The sequence below is a fragment of the Arachis ipaensis genome, chromosome B09, assembly GCF_000816755.2.
Source record: "Arachis ipaensis cultivar K30076 chromosome B09, Araip1.1, whole genome shotgun sequence".
In the NCBI taxonomy this organism is placed as follows: Eukaryota; Viridiplantae; Streptophyta; class Magnoliopsida; order Fabales; family Fabaceae; genus Arachis; species Arachis ipaensis.
In genome coordinates, this window is record NC_029793.2 from 8,999,418 (window position 1) to 9,013,939 (window position 14,522).

At 28.5% G+C, this 14,522-nt stretch overlaps 4 protein-coding genes across 5 annotated transcripts; all 4 read left to right on the forward strand.

The window, feature by feature from the left end:
- On the forward strand, positions 319-2,493 carry LOC107614945 (replication protein A 70 kDa DNA-binding subunit C-like). Its single transcript, XM_021111736.1, has 7 exons — positions 319-478; positions 645-789; positions 883-1,150; positions 1,733-1,829; positions 1,929-2,056; positions 2,152-2,236; positions 2,340-2,493. The coding sequence occupies exons 2-7, from the start codon at positions 751-753 to the stop codon at positions 2,491-2,493; spliced, it is 771 nt and encodes a 256-aa protein (XP_020967395.1). The 5' UTR covers positions 319-478; positions 645-750.
- LOC110266745 lies at positions 2,534-4,478 on the forward strand. Its single transcript, XM_021111737.1, has 5 exons — positions 2,534-2,539; positions 2,593-2,750; positions 3,542-3,665; positions 3,768-4,118; positions 4,232-4,478. The coding sequence occupies exons 1-4, from the start codon at positions 2,534-2,536 to the stop codon at positions 3,966-3,968; spliced, it is 489 nt and encodes a 162-aa protein (XP_020967396.1). The 3' UTR covers positions 3,969-4,118; positions 4,232-4,478.
- On the forward strand, positions 5,285-10,740 carry LOC107614946 (replication protein A 70 kDa DNA-binding subunit-like). The gene is made up of 9 exons (XM_021111525.1): positions 5,285-5,593; positions 5,827-5,953; positions 6,780-6,936; positions 8,750-9,017; positions 9,129-9,225; positions 9,315-9,436; positions 10,009-10,093; positions 10,183-10,297; positions 10,375-10,740. The coding sequence occupies exons 3-9, from the start codon at positions 6,787-6,789 to the stop codon at positions 10,543-10,545; spliced, it is 1,008 nt and encodes a 335-aa protein (XP_020967184.1). The 5' UTR covers positions 5,285-5,593; positions 5,827-5,953; positions 6,780-6,786; the 3' UTR covers positions 10,546-10,740.
- Positions 10,841-11,858, forward strand: LOC110266790. 2 transcript variants are annotated; one of them, XM_021111802.1, is made up of 4 exons: positions 10,841-11,042; positions 11,137-11,352; positions 11,464-11,553; positions 11,654-11,858. In XM_021111802.1, the coding sequence occupies exons 1-4, from the start codon at positions 11,025-11,027 to the stop codon at positions 11,702-11,704; spliced, it is 375 nt and encodes a 124-aa protein (XP_020967461.1). In that variant the 5' UTR covers positions 10,841-11,024; the 3' UTR covers positions 11,705-11,858. The 2 variants fall into 2 exon arrangements, with proteins under 2 accessions (XP_020967461.1, XP_020967462.1); XM_021111803.1 differs by having other exon boundaries at positions 11,137-11,307.

Sequence of the window (14,522 nt, forward strand, 5' to 3'; positions counted from 1 at the left end):
GTAATATCTGAAGTTGATTCTTTAAAGATTTGAGATGAGTTTAATCCATTGAGGATTGGTTTGAATTGAGTCAATTATTTGGAAGATGTGAAAGATAGAACACTTTTGAATTCAGCCTGGTTTACTTTAATTGACTTGGTTTTCATTTTTACATTACTAATGTATGTAAATATGGTGATTTCCTCTTCAGCATATATTGCTTCTTATTTTGATTTTTCAGAATTAAACTCCAGTTTGCCATGTAAATGGAACACAGTAAATGTTGGCCGTTGATTTCTAACCTAATTTTGAATTTTATTTTATTTATTGATTTATTAATTTATTGATTTTATTGATATGATTCAGATTCTTTAATCCTGAATAGTCTAAACACTTTCCCTTTTTTTTAGCTGGATTTTGATAGGAACGTAAAGATTCTTGCAATCCTTACCAATACTGGGGCTGAACAGTGCTGTGACTCTCTATAAATTTGGCATAGGTGATCACTACATTTGTTCTTTATCTACACTGAAATTCAGTTTATTTAAGTAATTTTGTAGTGGCAAGTAGCAATGGCAGCTAGGTGAGTTCATGTGCCATGTGGATTGTTTCACAATAAGTTTTTTTTTTTATCTTTCACTAAATATGAGGTCTTTTATTTTTAGGTATGATCTCATCAAGTGTATCAATGCTGGTCCAGCGCATAAGGTGTGGAAGCTCAAAGTACGTGTCATTAGACTTTGGACCGTTTCTCAATTTGCAAGATCTGGGATGAAGGCACCTATTGAGATGGTTGTCCTTGATGAAGAGGTAAAATTTTCTCTTTTCATTTCAGATTTATTTTGGTAATGACTGAGCAATAAACCTCATTTATCTATGACTCTATAAAATTAATGCATTCAGGGAGATACAATTCAATGCACTGTAAAAGACATATTTGTTCCTATCTTCGAGGGCTTACTCGCTGAGGGCAACGTGTACGTGGTCACTAATTTTGGAGTTGCTTTGAATACCATCAAGTTCAAGCCTACTAGACACGAATTTAGGATCCATTTCAAGAGGGACACGATTGTGCGTCCGGTACAAGATTCTTCAGTTCCATTGAACGGATTTAATTTTGTTCCGTTCAAAACAATTCAATCAGAGTCTAAAGAAGATGGTTATTTAGTTGGTAAGTACTTTGTTAGATTAATCTATGATGTATGTGTTGTTTAATTCTTTAAAGTCTAATTTTTTAATCCTATATATTGTTTTGCACCATTTGCTGTCTTTTTTTTATTATGAGCATATAGTGGACAAATATGGATTCAATTGATGGTTGTTGCTATTCCTCTCAAGTCTCAACTATTGTAGATTTATATAATATTAATCTAAAATTTGTTTCATTGAGATATTATATTAAGGAAGAATTTTTTTTATTATTCCCTTCCTGTAACAAATATTCCCTTGCTGTAATTTTATATTAAGAAATAATATAATTTCTAACTCAGTTAAATATTGTTTCATTTGAATTTTGTTTAATAAAAATATTTATATAATTTTGTGTATTATCTTTATAATGTCCTATAATTTTGTTTCTTCAGGAACTTCGATTTCTAGGCCCTAACTATTTATTAACAGTTTTTATTATTTTTATTTTTAAGAGAATTAAAGGGATCTGATTTCAACATGAATAAAATGCATTGATTCCAAAGAGAAAAATTTGGGCATATAGAGTTTTGTTAATCAATAGATTGGTGCTTTTATTTTGTAGATGTGATAGGTCAGCTTGCTTCTAAGGGTAACTTGGTCGAATTCACACGGGATGGGAAGCCGTCAAGTTATATCACCATAGAACTTGATGATCTTGAGTAATGCTTAATATCTTTTTGATAGTGGCTTTTGTTTTAAAATCTTATTTTGGAATTTTGTGTCTCTCTTTAATCTACAAGAATTGCTATTTCTTATAGGGGTGGACAGAAATTAAGGGTAACGTTGTGGCAGTCTTTTGCTTTTGAATTGCTCAAATATCTAGAGGAACACCCGTGTCTTACCTATGTGGTTATTCTCCAAATGGGCAAGATGAAATTTTATAGTGGTTTGTTTATTTGTTTATTTTACTGGTATTTAAATGCATGTTTTCTGTCATCATATGCTTATGGTATTTTCTTTGTTTTGTTATGTCTTTTGTAGGGGTCATGGGTGTATCTAACACAAACTACAATTCAAAACTGTTTATCAATGTTGAGTTTCCAGCTGCCAGGGATTTCTTTGCGAGGTACAGTGTATAGATCAGTATTGTGGTCAGCAGATTATTTATACAATGCTTTTGATTATTAAACTATTGACAAATTTCATAATTTCTGATTTAAAAATGCAAGGGTGAACAAATTGGATCCTGTTGACGGACAAGGCATAATGCCGCTGGTCTGTGGTCAACCTGTTTCAGATGAGGAGGATTTTTTGCGTCTGTCAGTCTACAAAACAATTGCAGAGATAAAGGAGCATAATCAGGTAAAATTCTTTCTTTATTAGTTTTCCTTTTTTATTGTATTTTTTTATTGTATTAGTTCTAATGTTTGTTGGATCATAATCTCAATTTTTGTGTTGTACCCTCCCATCCATCGATTTTAGGATACTGTATTTGTTACAGCCGGGACGATTAAAGAAGTTGAGACTGAATTTGGTTGGAGGTACAAAGGATGTAAGAAGTGTCGTCGTGGCTTGAAAGAACTTGATAAAAAATATTTCTGTCCCAATTGCATTAGAGACTACGGGTTCTATGAGCCAAGGTATGACTCACGATACTTCTTTAACATTCACACATTATATACTCTTTGTCCTCGAAGATAATGGTGTAATCTATGCATTTGTATTATTTGCTCAGACACTATTAAATTATTATTATTCTAATAGGTATTTTTATAACATTTTTTATGAATTATATATAATAAGGATTATTTTAAACTATTCTCGCTTGTGGGATGGAGACTCTTGGATAATTCCCCTTTCTGAGTTTTCAGATCGAATATGGAATCTTATGAGTTGTTTTTGAGTTTGATGTGAAGTTTCACACTGTTCATGATTATTATTTTTTTCTTGATTACATGTTGTAAAATTCTACTTGATTAGTATTTTTTTTTTAATTAAAAGGCACTGCTCATAATTTTTGCTTTTGTTATGGCCAGTCGGTGATAATTGCTTTTGTTATGGCCAGTCGGTGATAATTGTGTGAATGTGGGGTTGGAGATTTAGATTAACTATTATTGAAATCACATTGCAAAGTTACTTTCGTGGCTTGCTATTTCTGTGTTTTTGGATTCTGATTCACAAGGGAAATATAAAAAAATTTATTGGCTACTGGTTTATTTAGCTTTGATTTGTTCACGGGGTCACTTGCTTTTAGATTTTTTTTAATTCCATTTGATACGTTTTATTCTTCCTTGTGGGATGGAGACTCTTGGGTAAGTCATTAAAAAATTATTTGCATCCAATTCAGTAATAGCATAGTATAGATACTGATTATTGGTAAGATTTATGTAGTGTGTTGTTCTTGGACTGTATATTTTTTGGTGAATAATAGGTACATCATCCACATAAGGGTGATAGACCACACCGATGCTGGCTCTTTTGTTTTGTTCGATGGAGAAGCTGCAAAGTTTCTTGGAGTTTCTGCTAAGGACCTTAGGCAGTCTTGTGTGACTAAGGTTTGATGTCATATTCATTTTTTTGTGTTAATAGTATGGACTATACCTTAATTTTTATTACTTATGAGAGCATGAATGAAGTTTTTTTCCCTAACTGTGAAGGGTGTTGAGAAAAATTCCTGTCCCGAAGAGATTAATAAGCTTAGGGATATTAAGTTCATCTTCAAAGTGCAACTCAAGATGAGGAATCTGAACTCTTATGAACCATATGTGATTCATGTGCTGAGAATGACTAATGAGAATTCTTTGGTCTCTGCCTTCCTGGATAAATACAATTCCGACACTGTAATCCCCTCTGTCTAATAACTTTTTCTTTTGTTTCTGTATTAGAAAAACAGATCAACCAGATTTTGATGATGTCTTTTTATTGAATCGATTGTTTTGTAGGGCCTTTTGTCCCATGAAAATTCTGAACTATTGAGTTTGTCTACTGGTCCATACAACACTTCTAAGGTTTGTGTCAAATGATTTCCAATTTAAATTGTTACAGTGATGTTATTAATTTTTACATAGTAACTAAAATATTATTATTCTTATATTTATTGGTACATGATGGCATATCCCAGGCTTGTGAGAGTGAGCCAACTCCATCTCCTGCAGTTGATGAGAAACATAATTCTAAGATTCTCGGAGCTAAGAAACATATTGAAGAGATTGGAGAGGAGTCAGTTTCATCCAAATCTAAGAAAGGGAAGTGGGTTGTGGGGGAGGACTAAATCAACACGCCTCTACACAGTTCGATTTAAAATATAGGAGAATAATTTATTTAAACTATTATTTGAATGAACTATGGTTGTTTGAGAGTTATTAGGATCTACAATATATGAGCAGTTTATTTTTCAAAGTTTTTGTGTTGACATTAATTTATCTCTTATAACTTGATACAAGAGTTGTTTCGTATATTTGTTTATTTAATCCAAGATTTTGAGTGTGTTTTCTTTTAATAAATAGTTATTATTATTATTAGTATTTGAATAATTATATAAAAAAATGAAAGCCCGTTGAAGAAATAAGTGTAATATTGGTGGTGGTGATAATATGTTGGCAATTGCAAGGAGAGTTGAGTGAGATTCAACTATGCACAGCATGTTTGGTTTTGGAATATCTTGAACCTTGCATTGGAATCCCCTCTCTCATGGATATGATTACTACTTTGAGAACTTGGGAATAAATCATGCATTACTGAAATTATTTGCTCATTCATCATCATTATTATTATCATTATCATATACTTCTTCAGTTTTAAAATAGGTATGGCTTTTATTTTAATTTAAAATGCATATTTTAATTTTTTAATGAATCTAAAAGTTAAAATTAAAACAACAATTATTTTAAAATAGATAGAATCTATTCAATGAACAGAAATGAGAACTTTTTTTAATCAATTTTTTCGTTTATCAAAATAAGTGTAGAGAATCTGATCAATCACAAGTAGTCTCTTTATAAATTAGAATGAATAGAGAAAACAAAAGAAAATAAAAAGGGAATTAGAATAAATAAAGAAAACAGAAAGGGAATTAGAATAAATAAAGAAAACAAAAGAAAGCAAGAACACGTTAGCTGGTCTCCCTCCTCTCTTTTGTTACTTTTATAAGTTAGAATAGATAAATAAAACAAAAGAAAACAAAAAGGGAATAACACTTGCTGCATGCTGGTCTCCCTCCTCTCTTTTGTTACCTTTATTCATTCTTTCATTCAAAGATAACAAGAAGAGAAAACCCTAGCTAGCCTCCACCGCCGCCGAATGAAGTGATCGGTTGCCGCCGTCCGTGGCTGTCCGAAGAGTTTCTCTTTATACTGTCGGTGTTTTTCCAAGTCAGATCCCCTATTTGATGTCTTCTTCATCACTCAGCGCCCATCCTCCGTCGGATTCTTCCTGCTGTTCGCGATCGTCTTGTCGCCGTCGTCTCGGCGTCATTATCTCGAAGGTCAGTGGCTTTGGTGTGCACCTATTCTTCGATTTTCATTTTATTCTCTGGATCTCTATTCTAAAATCAACAAATTATTGAATGATTATAGGGTTTTGTTTTGTTGAAATCGTTGAATGATTATTTGATTTTGGGGTTCTGGATCTGTTGTACTGCTGCTGCTTTGTGTTTTTGTAAAATTTGTAGATTATTATTTGATTATTCAGCTCACCGTTGTATGTTTTGTGTTTTAGATTATAGAGAAAAAAAACCAATAACTTGAAACACTTGCACACAAACATGCCCAGTCCTAACAACAGCTTCCCGATGGATCCTTTCTTGGGTCCTTTTCCTGTTCTCAGAACCTTGGTTGTAACCATGGTAAGTCTCTGAACTAATTCATTAATATATGTAATTTAAAACCCTAATCCCAAATTGCATGCGACCCATATATAATTAAATTTATCATACAATTGATCCCTCTTTTAATAAGTCTTTTCACGTAATTTTTTTTATTTTGTCTAAATCTTATATATTATTTTTTTATTTGTCTTATGTTGTAATATTTTTTTTGGAGTCAATAAAAATCAATACCTCAAATTTTAAATTATAGAAAATATGATACTATGTTATAAAATTATTTTTTCTAATAATTTAAGCTCATAAAAAAGGCATATGATTTGGATAAAATTATCTTAAATTTGCTACGTATGATACATGGTTTAGAAAATAACAATAAAATGATGAGATTTTTTTTGAAATAAAATAATACAAATATCTTTCTTCTGATACATATATTATGTGTATTACTGTACACGTATATATTATTGATTTTTCTGATACATATATTATGGGTATTATTATATACGTATATATATTTTTTTTTTCTTAAAGGAAGACATGAATTCAGCTGTTATTTTCATATCTTTTTTTACTCAATTTACTTTTAATTGACAGTATTTATGATATAGAATAAGAGCTGTATTTTCAATTCAAATCTTTTTTTATTTTTTAAATTATCAAGACAGATTTTTTCTTCTTTTGGATTATGGAAGAAATATGATTTTGGATGCAGTCTAATTTTAAAGTGATTTACCCAAAAAAATATACCTCTTCTTAGTTGCTATAAAAGCCTAGGAAGTATGGTCTTATACTGTTATCATACATACTTGCTATAATTTACGTTTGCTCTTATTTTTTTATCTAGAGAAAAAATGGATATACAATATGATTTGTTAGAGATGATTGCACCGCCAAAAGAGAGCTGGAAGATTCATGTCAGAGTAATCAGACTCTGGTCTTTACCAAAATTCAAAGACCCCAAGTCCAGTAGCTCTATTGAAATGGTGTTGATGAATGAGCAGGTACTTCTAATTTATTTATCCACACAATTATTTCTCTATTTTTATACACATAGTCCTACATTTGTATGTTCCTCATTCTCATAATTATTACAATTTCAATCTCAACAGTTTTATGATTTTCATGTGACCATTCAATTAAAAACAGAACAAGAATAAAACCCAATTATATATTTTCTTGCAAGAAAAGCAAGAAAATTTTTTATAAAAGAATATTTTACAGTAAAAAAAGATTTAAATTTTAACTCTGTTAAATATTGTTTCATTTAAATTTTGTTTCATAAGAAAATTTATATAATTTTAATTATTATCCTTATAATGTCCTATAATAATTAAATAATGCTTTAAAAATTAATGTGTCTTATTTTGCTTTAAATTCTGCATTAAAAAATTTTATTAAGGAAATATAATTTTATAAGCCAAAATAATTTATCAATATGATTGTATTACATAATATGTTTATATTTAGTGTATTTCATTTGAATTGGCTGATGCGTCATTTTTTGTTATAGGTATAGGACTAAAAAAAATTATATTATTTAGTAAAATTTTTCTTCAATTTGTTATTGGCTCTGTTTTGTTTTTTTTAATTATCTATGTTTTTTGGTACATGCTAATGACATTGAAAGTACTTTCTTTTTATTCTGATACAAGTCAAACATGACTCTAATATATAATTAGATAATTATGGGTATTGTTAGCGTATAATATATATATATATATATATATATATATATATATATATATTATTTTAGATGTTATTTTTTTTATTAAAATTTATTGAATACTTTTAGAATACAGATTTTTTGACTATATGATTATATCTGCTATTTCTGTAATTGACTAAAAGAACAAGAAAGTAATTGACTAATTGACCTGTATATCAAACAATAGTCATTGGCGTTCAGGGACCTTACTCCTCAAGTTATTATTATTTGGGTGGGGATCAATCATCATATTTTAAAGAAGATACAATAATTTAAGCTTCTTGGTGGTGTTTTTTTTTTTTAAATGTTCAACGTGGATTCCAAAATACCAGTACACTTAACACTTTTTTTTCTTCCAATTTTATAATTTAGTATTAACTCGAAGGATAGCGATTTTACCAACTTCTAATTAATAGAGTCACTTATTTATTATATGCTATTTTCAACTTATTCTTAATGAAAAAATTTTATGAAAAATAAAATAATCAAATAAAAAGGTTTCATTATCAATTTTAAGAATAATAAAATTTCAATATTTGATTATATTCTTATGTAGCATTATTTTAAGATTCTAATACTGAACTATTAATTTTATATTAGGTGACTTATGTTTAATTGTCTTGATTTTTAATAAAATTAATTAAATAAATTATATAATTTTGTGGAATTATTCCACAATTATATTATTACTTAAAATTTTTTTTCTCTCTGTTGATAAAAACTCTCTTCTTTCTCCTGGTAACACACAGTTAGATGATGTGGGAGAGTTGCTGCTGTTGTCTCTACTTTGACAACAGTGACCCTCCATTCTCCCTCCCCCCCCCTTAAGATCAAGATTTAGAGAAAAATTTTGATTCATGAAGTTGTTTAGAGATCAGAAAAATATTCAGAAATAGGAGTGGTTCACGAAGAAGATGGCACAAGTTTTAAGCAATCATGACATGGGACCGATATATATTAATTCTAGGCCATAATTTTTTATTAACAGTATTTTATATTTTTATTTTTAATATATATGAAGCAACTTTATCTTCAATATGATGAAGTCATGTCACAATGAGATCCTGTAGAAAGTGAATAATAAAATTTTTTTCTTTGTGAAAAAATAGGGAACAACTATGCATGCTTCTGTAGGTGAGGATTTGATATCTGTGTTCGAGTCATCGATATCGGAAGGAACTGTGTATGTTTTTACATACTTTGGAGTTAACAACAACTGTGGGTTGTATCGCACAACATCGCATCAATTTCGGTTGTTTTTTCAAGATAGAACTACTGTCTTACCCTCTTTCTGTGATGCAATACCGTTACATGGTATTAAGTTGGTCCCTTTTAGGGAAATTATGGGATACTCTCCTCATCATCCTTTTTTGGTTGGTAAGTGTATAATTTATGGCAAGTACACAAGTTGATTTTTTTCTTAATTATGACAAAATATCACTAAAAGGTGTGATTTGGGCACATTTTTCTGTTTGATATTTATTTAAGACGTTGCTGGAGTTATGGCCGGCGTGGAGGGTGAGAGAAAATACATGAACGATGACAAACTTATTAACATGATGGTCATTCATATTGAGAATGACGGGTGCGTTTTTTCCAACAATCCTTACTCACCACTTAATATGTTTAAATAAGTAATCTTTTATTTTCTAAATAATTTGCATTTCTATACAGTTTACGGCTTAATATTATTGTTCTTGGAGAGATGGTGGACCGGATCAAGAATTTTCTAGCATCGGGCGATCAACAACTGCCAATAGTTATTTTTCAATTTGCAAGAGTAAAAAATGCTGGAGGTACATGAGTATTTAATTACTATCAAATGATTATATTCTTATTGTAACTATTTCTACTAATTATTGAGATGCAAAATGGGTGGCTCATGAAAGGTTGTCAATAGAAGGAAGGTTATGCCATCAATATTTTCATATAGTAAAAACAGTTGAGATAAGTAGAGATTTTTTTAAATATCATTGAAAATTATCTTTTTTGTTTTTAATTTCTAAAATTTAATTGGTTGAAGTGATATAAACTATTATTATATAAAATTGGATAAACGAGGTATCAGCAGTTTTTTTTCTTCGTTGATTGTAAATCCTATGTTGAATTACTCGAGAATTAATTAATCAATATATAATTTTAAACTATATTTCTGTTATTATATAATATTTTTTATTATTTTATATTTGCATTGAATATTTTTTTTATATGTCATTGCTAAAATAAAAAGTTTTAATAATTAATTAGGTTCACGGTAGGTTATAGTTAATTTTTTAAATCTAAATACACTTTTGGTTACCTTCCATTCGATAATTCTTCTGTCATGTATAATTGTACAACTCATTTAAATAATGATTGTTATATATAGGTACCAATATTGTGCAGAACATTATGTATGGTACTAGACTCTTGATAAATCCAGATATTCCTGAGGCTTTGATGCTTCGAAAAAGGTATTGTAACAATATTGTGAATTATTTATGGTTGTGCATATTAACTGTATTTTTGTGGCATCGTGATTGATAAGTAGTGTGTACTATAGAGAGATCTCGCAGTACATGTCTGTGGTTTCTGGCAAACCAGCATATCTTGATGAAGATGAAGTTTTATATTCCATTGGGAGGAAAACAATAAAGGAGTTACGTGCTGCTGCGGATGTGAGTGCTTTATATAAAACTACTTTTTTTCGTTTGGTTAATTTTTTTTTAAAAACTTTCAAACTGTTCCTATATAGGTTGGATTCTATATTGTTCGGGCCACTGTTCTTGATGTTGAACCCGTTCCAAGTTGGTGGTATAAATCATGTGTTTGCAGCGTGAAGGCAGAAGCTAATGCGGATGAATACTTCTGCGATGGCTATAATAGGGACGTGAATAATGTGGTTGACAGGTATTACTCTAATTAGATTTATTTGTGCAATCTTTTCATAAAAATGCAATATAGTTAACTAATTGATTATGTTGATTTTTAATGATTTAGCAATATCTGGCTTAATACTAATATTTATTAAAAACAAAAACTGCTTTGGTTGATGGAAATCTGGTTTAGCCACAAAAAAAAGGATGGCAAACAAAGATAGAGTGCACAGAAAAAAATTCATATACCTACAACACTTTTATACCAAAGTCTCCTTTGCTAGGCTAAAATCTAGAAAACTGATAAATTTAAAAAAAAATTGTGTTTGAGCATCTAAATTATGTTGAATATCATTTTTATGATTTTGTTGTAACTAAAGGGTGATAGGCCAGGTGTTAATTGATGTTTTTGAATTAAAAAAAAAACAGGTATAAGTTGAATTTGTTGGTTTTTGATGGTACTGGTACAACGAACTTTGTTGTGTTCGATAAGGAGGTCGCAGCACTATTCGGACGAATCTGTACTGAGATGGTGAAAGAGTTGAATGTACGTGAAACCAATTTCGTTGAACACGTTATGATTGTCAATAAGATATGTTTGTTTATTTAGAACGATATAAATGTAAAACTTTTTGGTGTAGGAAAAAGGGAAAGCAAGCAAAGATCCTACTGGTTTTAATGAGTTTTTCCTTGATAAGGAGTTTCTATTCAAGGTCGAAGTAGAAACTACTGGATGGTGCGATACTTATGATGTATCGGTGATACGTTCTGATTCTACCAATTTACCGAGGTGGAGGGACACTCAAGGCCCGGTAAAATCTGGTGTACCCCGTGCTGGTCCTATTAACCCTATGCATGTATGATTTCTTCTTTATTTTTTGTTGATTTTTAGACTATGTATATTAAGGCTTAATTTGCCAAATATGAGATGCTGTTTATTTATTTTTTTTCATTGTTTTTTTATGTAGCCTCGAGGTGAAGATGGATGTTTTGTTTGTGATGAGTCACCTGATCCAATTGTAAAAAATTTGTCTGTTATTAAAAGACCTGTTGTGAGGGTATTCATTTAGTCTTCACTTATATGGCCTCTTTTATATTTTGGAATTTATTTTTTGGTTAAAATCTTAATTATACTTTTTTGTTTTGTTTTGTTTGAAGCGTCTGTTGGATGAGTTCAACATGTCTGGTGCTCCTTCCATTAAAAAGTAGCTGCTGTGAAACATGAGGTTTTTCATGTAATGGAGATAAAGGAGCATGTTTTAAAGGTTTGGTGGAGTTTTGGCTATGACTATTGTTTATTGAGAGAACAGATACTATTCAAATTTTAAAATATTTTATATTAAATAATTGTTGTTTTGTTTTATTTAATTATCTATATTTTTTGGGACATGCTAATGACATTGAAAATACTTTCTTTTTATTTTGATACAAGTCAAACATGACTCTAATATATAATTAGATAATTATGGGTATTGTTAGCGTATAATATATATATATATTATTTTAGATGTTATTTTTTTTTATTAAAATTTATTGAATACTTTTAGAATACAGATTTTTTGACTATATGATTATATCTGCTATTTCTGTAATTGACTAAAAGAACAAGAAAGTAATTGACTAATTGACCTGTATATCAAACAATAGTCATTGGCGTTCAGCGACCTTACTCCTCAAGTTATTATTATTTGGGTGGGGATCAATCATCGTATTTTAAAGAAGATACAATCATTTAAGCTTCTTGGTGGTTTTTTTTTTTTTTTTAAATGTTCAACATAGATTCCAAAATACCACTACACTTAATACTTTTTTTTCTTCCAATTTTATAATTTAGTATTAACTCGAAGGATAGCGATTTTACCAACTTCTAATTAATAGAGTCACTTATTTATTATATGCTATTTTCAACTTATTCTTAACGAAAAAAATTTTATGAAAAATAAAATAATGAAATAATTTTATGAAAAATAAAATAATAAAATAAAAAGGTTTCATTATCAATTTTAAGAATAATAAAATTTCAATATTCGATTATATTCTCATGTAACATTATTTTAAGATTCTAATACTGAACTATTAATTTTATATTAGGTGACTTATGTTTAATTGTCTTGATTTTTAATAAAATTAATTAAATAAATTATATAATTTTGTGGAATTATTCCAATTATATTATTACTTAAAATTTTTTTTTCTTTCTGTTGATAAAAATTCTCTTCTTTCTCCTGGTAACACACAGTTAGATGATGTGGGAGAGTTGTTGCCCGTTGTCTCTACTTTGACAACAGTGATCCTCCACTCTCTCTCCTCCTCCCCCCCCCTAAAATCGAGATTTAGAGAAAAATTTTGATTCATGAAGTTGTTTAGAGATCAGAAAAATATTCAAAAATAGGAGTGGTTCACGAAGAAGATGGCACAAATTTTAAGCAATCATGACATGGGACCGATATATATTAATCATATTCTAAATTCTTCAACCTAAACTCAAAATCCGCAAATAAAAATTAGTATATGGATTTTTCCGAAATAAAATAATAACATTAATAAAAAGTGCTTTTAATTTATTATTAGTTAATCATTGAACGTATAATTATCAAATAAAACATATTATTAAATGAGAGAAATTACTGAATGAGAGTGATTGTTAGAGTGTTGGTGTTGTATGCTGTTGTGACTCATTAAAGTATGTTATATTATATTTATGACTCCGTAAATAGAAAATTTTTATTTCGTTCAAAAAAGAAAACTATTAATTTAAAATAAAATAATATCTTTGATTCTTTCCAACAAATTATAACATATACACATTAATATTTTAGCCCAGCCCAAAATACAATAGCTCTATATAAGAACTCTACAATTACATATAATCTTTCATATTCAATATTTGATTATTAGATATCCTTTTGAAGGTGTTACTGTTGCACATTGCACCACATCTTTATGTAAGTTTTATTTATTTTTTTTCATTTCAAATAAATTTTTTAAGTGTTGATTAGTCTTCTATTGATTAGTGTTTTGGTTTTATTTTGTTCAACTTCTTTACAATTTTATTTTTTTTACTGTTCACATGTTATAAACTTATTAGTTTAGTAATTGAAAAGAATTAATATAATATAGCTTAATTGTTAAATATTTGAAAAAAAAAGACTATTATACACTCTCTAAAAATACTGTTACTACACAATACACTATGTTTTATGTAATTTTTATATGTTTTATGTAAGTTTCATTTTCTTTTATCAGATAGGTTAAAGTTTGTTAATTTGGATACTAATTTTTATTATTCACTCAATGTAATTATCCAAAATTATATATTTTATTATTTATAAAATAAATTTAAAAATTACACGGAGAACATGCAATACCACCTTTTAAAAGTATATTATTATTATTATTATTATTATTATTATTGTTGTTGTTGTTGTTGTTGTTATTATTATTATTATTATTATTGAAGCATACCACAAAGTTGTATTTAATTTTTAATACGTAATCTAATTTTTAATATTTAAATTTTAAATGACTAAAATTATTCTGTGTTGAATATTTTGTCTTTAACTAATTTTTTTTGTTATACGTTGATTAAAAAAATGTGATTTATTAATCACTTCTAAATTCAAATTAAAAAATTGTCGTGCAGAGTGTATATTTTCAATTAATTATTTAATAGTATATAATATAAAAATTAGTCTGCTTAAGATAGCTATATTTAAATTCGTTTGGCTTATATATATATATATACCCCTTTTAATTAGATTATTAATTTGTGAATTAAAAGTCACTGTTAATATATTTTTACATATTTAAAAATTAAATTTTTTATTTTTTAAGTAAAAATTGATACCTCATAAATTAATCAATAAATAATCAATATTGTGAGTTAATGGATATTTAAAATTTAACTTCAAAATAAGTATTAAAATTTGAAAATTTGTATTCGTAGCTCATTGTTGCGGAAGAAGTACATTGTAGATAAGTGACTTAACAACGATAATGTATCCTACTCCAATCACACAATCGAAGG